This window comes from Cebus imitator, unplaced genomic scaffold (assembly GCF_001604975.1).
Source record: "Cebus imitator isolate Cc_AM_T3 unplaced genomic scaffold, Cebus_imitator-1.0 Scaffold228, whole genome shotgun sequence".
Taxonomy (NCBI): Eukaryota; Metazoa; Chordata; class Mammalia; order Primates; family Cebidae; genus Cebus; species Cebus imitator.
The window spans coordinates 3,364,175-3,373,076 of NW_016107543.1; the positions used below are offsets into that span (position 1 = coordinate 3,364,175).

General features: G+C 51.8%; 1 protein-coding gene across 2 annotated transcripts in view; it reads left to right on the forward strand.

The window, feature by feature from the left end:
- The window catches only part of IGFBP4 (insulin like growth factor binding protein 4), a 14,090-nt gene that overhangs the window by 2,907 nt on the left and 2,281 nt on the right, over nt 1-8,902 (forward strand). Inside the window, exons 2-3 of one of the 2 annotated variants that reach the window (XM_017497143.1) lie at nt 6,007-6,164; nt 7,167-7,301. In XM_017497143.1, coding sequence (XP_017352632.1) covers nt 6,007-6,164; nt 7,167-7,301 — 293 coding nt within the window. The remainder of the gene's footprint in view (nt 1-6,006; nt 6,165-7,166; nt 7,302-8,902) is intronic. The other variant, XM_017497144.2, reaches the window with a different exon arrangement.

An 8,902-nucleotide genomic window follows, 5' to 3' on the forward strand; every position in this document is an offset into this window, starting at 1 on the left:
CTGGGTGACAAAACAAGACTCCATCTCAAAAAAAAAAAAAGGTGTCTAGGTTTAGGTCCCCTTTGGATGACACAGCTGAGGTCTGTAGTGCCCCTCCCCCTTTCTTCCTTGCCTTGTCCTCCAGCCATGCAATGGATGCAGGTACCTAGAGAGAGACGGGGAAGCCTGGAGGTACCTGTGGAGCAAGCTATGCCCGTGCCCTCCCACACTTCCCAGTCATCATAGAATCATAGAAGTAATCCCTTTCTGTGACCTGGGCCACATGGCACCATGCGAAAGGCACCCCTGAGAGTTCTGCGGCAGCCCTGCAGGGTCTGTGGATGAGATAAGACGACCAAGCCCCTACCCACTCATCCTTTTTAGCCTTACACAGCCAGTAGGCCACTGTCCCCTCCAGGTCCCAAGGCTTGGGCCCACTGGCCTGTGAATAGCTTGGTCAAGGGGACCCATCTATTCTTTCTGCCTTTTCCTCTTGGGGCTGAGTGTCCGCAGGTGGCTGGGGGAGGGCGGCCACTTGGCATGCCCCCTCGTTTGGCTGCTGTGGTCCAGCTGTCTCCTATTTGCCCCGGGGGCAGCTCCCCTTTCCATCTCCAGCTGCCCCACCCTCCTATCTCAGCTTTCCATGAACTGGCCAGGTTGTGGCTTAACACCACTGAGGCCACCAGAGATGAGGCGGGGCATGTGCGTCAGAAGTCCACAGCTCTGCATCCTGGTACTGGTCCTCGAATCACGGAATCTGGGGGAGTGGACAATGGAAAGATCAGTGTTTGGATGGGGAGTTCGTAAGCTGGGCTCTCAGTCCCTTTGGGACAGGGAACAGGCAGGCCGGGTTAAATTTTAGCCAATGCAGCAAATATTTCCCCCTTACTTCAGTACTGGGAGTCCAGTTATGTCATGGTAACAAGGGCATTCCCAGAAATTCTGTGCCGTGCGGGGAGGGGAAGGGAGGAGCATGGCTGCTTCCCATTTTTTCTTTAGTACTGGCGAAGCCAGCAAGATTGGTGCCTTGGGTGTCAGGAGTCTTTCCACTTAAAGACAGTGCTGCAGAGCGAAGTCTCTCCTCCCCACCTTCCACCCAGTCTACGTCAGTTTCCTCATTTGTAAAGTGGGGAGGGCAACAGGACCTGCCTCATAGGGTTGGGGTGTCCGGCATGGGGTCAGAGCTTAAAAAACTGGAGTGATGATGAGGATGGTGATGAAGAAGAAGCTGATGCTAGGACTTAGGGAAACAGTAGGACAAGGGAGCAAATTTGGGGCAACATTCAGAGGAGTTGAGGGGGTAGGGCAGCCTTTGGTGCATTGTGCTGCTGTCAACGTGGGAAGAACAGGCCAAATTGCCTTATGTGACTTTTTATTCTGAGGCTGGCAGCATGACACGGTGGTGGGGGGGGATACCCCTTGAACCAGACCTCAGAGAAAGGGCCTGGTACCCAGCACTGGTGGTCTTGGATTCTCCAGCCAGAGTCTAGGGGAAGGGCGAAAAGACACTTCTTGCAGGACAGGTGAGTGACCCTCTGCATCACAGCTGAAACTCCTGGTCAGGATGACTGGGCCAGCTCAGCTCATAGCTAGTGTCTCTTCGGGGCCAGAGGCTGGTGCTGGGGAGAAATTGTGAGAGTGAAATCAGGCAACAGGAAAGAGGAAATCCTCTGGCGTTGCCATGAACTTTGCAGCCAGTGGTGCCAAAGCTGTGTGGCCTCTTCTCTCTGGCTCCTTCCCTTCTCTGCTGCTGGAGCAAAGACTGAGGTTTTCTCTGGAGCCAGATGTCAGCTGGCTTAACTCCAAGCTGGGGGCTGTGGGAGGACCAAGCCTACTTGGAAGTCTCATCTCCCAAACAAGCTTTTTGGAGGTCAGACTTTTCAGAGAAATAGGTCTGACTCCACTCCTGCTCAGAGGGGAACCCACAGGCATTGGAATTTCTCCAGAGGGCACTACCAGGACGAGTAGCACCAGGTGGCTGGAACTCTGTGTGAGCAGGGAAATAGCAAGTATTTAGCCAGTTTTGGAGATGAGAAGGTTAACGTTATCAAGAGACCCAATGCTATAACCCTTACCCCCACAAAATCCTAGTGCCTAGGGGTGGATCCTGGGGTAGCTCCTCAGTCCGCCAGTGGGGCAGGGTTGGGCAAGGAAAAGTTACAGATTACATGAAAAGTCAACAAACCAGGGTGCACAGAAGCTGTTGAAGTCAGCGTGCCCTGCCCTGGCTCTGTATCTCTGACCAGGGCAGGGTCAGAGTGCCCAAGTGCACGTGGATAAGGCACATGTGGATAAGTGTGTGTGTCTGGACGCGTGATTGCCTGTATACATTTCTTATTCTTGAGCCCCAGCCTGTCTGTGTGTGAGTAGGCAAATAGGAATTTACCCTGTGTCCCCATGAGAGTAAGGAAGGAGCTACTATCCCTATCTGGTGGGTTCTACTCCGTGTAGACATGAACTGGGAATAAGCAGGATGACTAGTGGGGAAACTAACAAGGGAGGAGCCAGGCAGGCTGCTGACTCAGCTTTTCCCAGGTAAACCCCTGGTGTGACATGGGGCCATACCAACCCAAGAGCATGAGCCGTGCCTCCAGGCTCACCCTGTGCTCCATGTGGCCCTAGGTTTCAGTGAGCGTACCCAATCCTCCTTAATGGTAAATATCCCAAATATTCATTAATGATCCTCTGAGAGTTGGTTGTTTGTGAACTTTGACTAATAAAAACTCAGCACTGTGGCTCATGCCTGTAATCCTAGCACTTTGGAAGGCCTAGGTGGGAGGATCACTTGAGGCCAGGAATTTGAGACCAGCCTGGGCAACATAGTGAGACCCTATCTCTTAAAGAGAGAGAAGAAAAGAAACTCAACATGGAAAGCATGGTCACACTTCTACTCCATATCTCTTGAGATTTTTGAGGCTGCTACCACTCTAATGCTGCACACCTCCAGGTGTGCACACCTCACTACCTCCTGAAAACACTTCTCCACTCCTTGAACCAAAGAACATTCTGCTCATTTATTGAGAGGAATGAATCACTGTACAAAATAGCGCTTGCTTTTTATTTTGAGACAGGGTCTCACTTGTCACTCAGGCTGGAGTGCAATGGCGCGATCATGGCTCACTGCAGCCTCGATCTACTGAGCTGAGGTGATTCTCCCACTTCAGCCTCCCAAGTAGCTGGAATTACAGGTGTGTGTCACCACACCAAGCTAATTTTTTGTAGAGATGGGGTTTTACTATGTTTCCTAGGCTGGTCTTGAATTCCTGGGCTCAAGTGTTCCACTGACCTCGGCCGTCCAAAGTGTTGGGATTACAAGCATGAGCCACCACGCCTGGCCCCTAGTACTTTCTTTTGTGGTCATTTTAAAAAAGCATGTTCAGGAAACACAAAGTCTTTCCAGGTTGGAAGGGTGTTCCCTGGTGTTAGTATCCTGGCCTGAGGCAAACAAGTCCAAGTGATTTCCTTCAGCCTTACCTAGGTAACACGGTGGGGCCTTTGTTCACATCTCAGCTCCGCTTCTGTCCTTCTGACATTTGGTTCTAATTATTTAATTCTCGATTTTTTTTTTTTTTAAGAGACAGGGTCTTGCTCTGCCACCCAGGCTGGAGTGCAGTGGTGCAATCATAGCTCACTGTAGCCTTGATGTACTGGGGTTAAGCGATCCTCCCACCTCAGTCTTCCAAGTAGCTAGGACCACAGACATGTGCCACTACGTATGGCTAACTTTTATTTTTATTTTTTTGGTAGAGACAGGGTCTTGCTGTATTGCCCAGGCTAGTCTTGAACTCCTGGTCTCAAGTGATCCTCCTGTCTCAGCCTCCCAAATGGGATTACAGGCGTGAGCACACAACCTGGTTCTAATTCTTTTAGGTGTTCCATTTCCTCTTCTTGCACCCCTGAAACACCGTGACTCCATCCTGAAACATTCTGGCTTTGTGCAAGGTGGGGGCATGGAGGGAGGTGATCACTGGGCTAGCCTAGGTTTCTTTGGCTAGAGACATTCCTTTGGAGGGTCTCCAAGGAAGGGCCTGGATCCCAGATCTTTCTCTGGTTCCTAACTAAGGGCTCAGGATCCATCTTCTTAGGGTCCCCTTGGTACAATCCTCATATAAAGTTCATCTGTTTCTTCTTTTGCTGCCTACCTTGGCCGGGGGCGGTGGGGGGGTGGTCTTGCTAGAGTGTCTTCTCTTTGGTTGACTCTCAGGAACTTGATGTAGGACTGGAGTCCCCACTGGACTGTCCTTCTTGGGATTTTAAATGTGCAGAAGGATGGATTATATCTACCTCCTCTATTTATTTTTTCCCTTTTCTTCCTCTTTCTAAGCCAGCCCTCCACTGTGACAAAATCTTCTTACATCCGTGGTGAATTTTATCAATAACTTTTGGTGTGGAAACTTACTGACAAAGACTTTCTGGTTAGATTCCTCCTGGTCTGCTTTATCCACATATTTCTCCCCACAGCCCCCAAACTAGGAGATTGAAAAGAGAACCAACCCCCCAGCTTTGGCTAAGCAAAAAAATACCATTTGACCCAGAGGCAGCTCTGGGACAGCTGTCACGCATGGAGGAACCCGCTAACTCCTCAGGAAAAAAAACCCTGACGCAAACCAGTTGTAACCTCTGTCCTGCTGCCAACATCTGGATTGCTGGCAGGGACTTTGTGCTTAGAGCTGCCAAGCCTGAGCATTTCAGAGGTGGCTCTGATCTGCAGAGAGGTCTTCCCACCTCTTTCTCCAGCTCAGACCTGCATTCCAGTTTTGACTGCCTGGAGGGAGGAGCTGTGGCTACAGTTCTGGGACTTGTGCATGGGGTTTTTCTTTTTATAAAAAAAGTATTTATTTTATTTTATTTTATTTTAGAGACAGGGTCTTGCTCTGTCACCCAGGCTGGAGTACAGTGGTGCGATCATAACTCACTATGAACCTCGAATTCCTGGGTTCAAATGATCCTCCTGCCTCAGCCTCCCGAGTAGCTAGAACTACAGACACATGCCACCATGCCTGGGTTAATTTTTAAATATTTTGTAAAGATGGGGGTCTTGCTATATTGCCTAGGCTGGTCTCGAACTCCTGACCTTAAGCGATCTTTGCTCCTTGGCCTCCCAAAGTGTTGGGATTACAAGCGTGAGCCACCATGCCCTATTTGGATGGAGTTTTTCTTGAGCTTTTCTTGAGATAGAACCTTAAGGAGATCTCACAGAGGGATTGAAGGTCTAGCCTCATCACTCCTGTCTCCAGATCTCCAGTATTCTGGTTTTGGGCAACCCCTATGGACTTTGGATAGAGTCTGAAGTCTAAGAATTGGAGACTTCAAGGTGGGGGACTGAAGGAATGTGTGAGGCTGTTTTTCTGGTCCTGGGGCCACACAGGTTGTATTTTACACACACACGCGCGCGCGCGCGCACACACACACACACACACACACACAAACTCTTCCTCATGCAGGCGGATATACTAACTCCTACTCGTCTCCCACCCAGCCAGTGGGGAGAACCTTTTGGGCTAGAGTTCTCATTGCTCATGGAAACTCTGATTCTGGCCATTTGGAAGAGAGTCAGCAGAGTCCACAGCCTTGGGGATCCCCTGGCTGGTTCAGCCAGACATAGAAAAAATCAGGAAAGGTGACGGGAAAACAATCAGATGGGGAGGGGATGGTGGGAGGAGTCGAATGGAAAGGGGACAGGATCCAGCAGGGGTCCCCCTGCCTGCCTCAGACCTCCCTGCAGGGCCCAGGGGACCCTCCTGCCATCTGGGTAGCTGCAGCTGGTGACTCATCTGAGCACTGGCCTGGGTGGGGTGAGGGACAAGTCAAGGACTTCAAGAGAAATATTCTCCTGAGAGATCCAAGGGAGAGGGGAGGAGATTGGGGGGCGCTACTCTTGTTTCTTCCCTCTCCCCAGCCCCGCTGCTCTTCTCCAGCACAGAGCTGGAGAATCCCCAGGGAGGAGGACACAGGTGGGAGGCTGGGTTGGTGTGATGCTCTGACTTCTTCCAGTGCTGACCTCTCCTTATCTCGGCCTGACTGCAGACAAGGATGAAGGTGACCACCCCAACAGCAGCTTCAACCCCTGCAGTGCCCATGACCGAAGGTGCCTGCAGAAGCACATGGCCAAAATTCGAGACCGGAGCACCAATGGGGGCAAGATGAAGGTCAATGGGGCACCCCGGGAGGAACCCCGGCCTCTGGTAAGGCTCTCTGACACACAAATGTGCATGTGCATAGACATCCACACGCCCACACACACGCTCACACACACAGGCACACACACAGGCATGCACGTATACCCACAATCACACATGCACACCCACCCACCCACACATGCACACACACATGCACACACGCACACACACACACACCCCCACGCTCACACACACGCAGGCGCACACGCACACATGCACATACACCCACAATCACATGTGCACACACACCCACCCACCCACGCACGCACACACACCCACATACATGTTCACACACATACACCCCCCCATACACACCATCACCACCAGATGTGGAGCGTGTTCATTCAGCATACATTCTAGGATGCCTACTGTGTGCAAGATGCAACTACTATGAGTCATCGGGACCCAGAGAGAGCCCTCATTCCCTTCCTTGGGATTCCTTTCCTGCTCATCAGTTATATACATGGGGATAGTTGATTGTTAAATACTGAAAAACTTCTACACCGACTGGTAAAAAGCAGCTGCCCCAAGCCCCCTGGGGTTTCTTGGCCTTTCTTAGATTCCTCACCCTGGACCTTCTCAGTAACTAAAGGGTGAATGCTGGCCATAGCAGGGAGCCTGGGGACCTGGCTCCAGGGTCTGGCTAATGTCCCTTCTGAGGGTCTTACAGGTTACCAGTTGTAAGTTTTATCTGTTCCATCTGCTTAGAAATCGCCCCCTCCCTGGCTTTCTGCATAGGTTCCCACAGTCCCATTCCCCACAATGTCCCCTCACTTCCCTCTCCTGCTTTGAAGAAGCTGTTGGCTCGAGACCCTTTCCTCCATGCCTCCCACTGTCCCCCACCGTGTCCTCTGGACGCAGGCCCTCTCCTCACCTCACTGGTCCTGCCCAGCCCCCAGGGCTTGAGGCTCCTTTCAGGGCCTTCAGTTCCCACTTGGCTCTGACCTCAGCCTGGGCCTCCTGCCTCTCTTCCTTCTGCTGAGTTATTTTGTCCTCCCCCCTGTCCAGCCCCAGGGCGCCTGCCAGAGCGAGCTGCACCGGGCCCTGGAGCGGCTGGCCGCCTCTCCCAGCCGCACCCATGAGGACCTCTACATCATCCCCATCCCCAACTGCGACCGCAATGGCAACTTCCACCCCAAGCAGGTGAGTCTCTGTCTCCCGCTGCGCCGGCCCTGGCCTCTCCGCAGGATGGCCCAGGATGGAGATCTCAGGAAGGGGACACTCAGGCTGGCCCAGAGTCATAGAGCGAGTTAATAGCAGATCCTGCCTCCCCATCCAGGGCAGTTTCCCCTCTACCCCTAGCTTTCACCATCTGTGGCGCAGACCTAGAAACCCTGACAACCCCTGGCTCCCAACACTCTCTTGTTCACCCTACTGTATTCTTCCTGCCACTGAGTGTTTGAGGTTTCACCTGGGAATGGAGGGCCAAAGTCATGAGGAGTCCGGGAGGAAACTCAGGCTACCCCTCCCTGAAGGCGAGCAACAAAACCACCTGGGTACAGCAAGGGTGGAGGTAAAGCCAAATTGGCTGATTGGAGACAGGCACTTTGGATAGAAGCGGAGGAAGGAGGGGGACAGGAGAGAAGACACAAAGGCAGCCACTTCCCTATTCCTTCCTGTCCTTGGAAGTTGGGGTCCTCTGACAAGCCTCCAGGAGGCTGGGGTGGTCAGCAGGCTTGGCCTCTTCCAGCCCATCTCTGGCCCAACAGAATGGGCAGCCTGTCTGGGCAGGACTCTGGGGTGCCTCCTGCTGAGTGTGGCCTGGGGAGCCCTGTCCTGGAGCTCTTTATGGGTGTAGATAGACCCATTCCCCTGCTCCGTGAGCCATAGAGAAATCCACAGTTCAAGCAGCACTCGGCCAGCGGAGGCCTAGAGGGAAGGACAAAGGCTACCCTGGGTCTGTACATCCAGGATGGCACGGAAAGGGTGTGAGAGAAGGGCCAGAGCGGGCTCCCACGCCGTGCTCAGCCTGTTTCTAACCTTTATCCTAACGCTAATTTTATCCTTGTCCCGATTTTAAAAACTTTTTATGTTAATTTAAAAAAACAATTGCTAGCTTTATTTTTTAGAGCAGTTTTAGGTTTAAAGAAAACTTGAGCAGGAGTACAGAGTTTCCATATACTATCCCCTGCCACAGTTTCCTCATTATTATAACATCTTAAATTATATTTGTTGCAATTGATGAACCAATGTTGGTATATTATTGCTAATTAGAGTCCAGTGGTTTACATTGGAGTTCACTTTTTGTGTTGTACAATTCTATGCATTTTCTTCTCCTGATTTTTTTTTAAGACAGGGTCTCATGCAGTCTCCCAGGCTGGAGTGCAGTGGTGTGATCACAGCTCATTGGAACTTCCACATCCTGGCCTCTCGTGATCCTCTACCTCAGCCTCCTGAGTAGCTGGGACCACAGGCACACAACCATGCCAAGCTAATTTTTTTTTTTTTTTGAGACAGAGTTTCCCTTTTGTTGCCGAGGCTGGAGCACAATGGTGGGATCTCGGCTCACTGCAACCTTTACCTCCTGGATTCAAGCGATTCTCCTGCCTCAGCCTCCCGAGTAGCTGGGATTACAGGGGCTTGCCACCACACCTGGCTAATTTTTTGTATTTTTAGGACAGATGGGGTTTGGCCATGTTGGCCAGGCTCATCTTGAACTCCAGACCTTGGGTGATCTGCCCACCTCGGCCTTCCCAAGTGCTGGGATTATAGGCGTGAGCCACCATGCCTGCATGCCAGGCTAA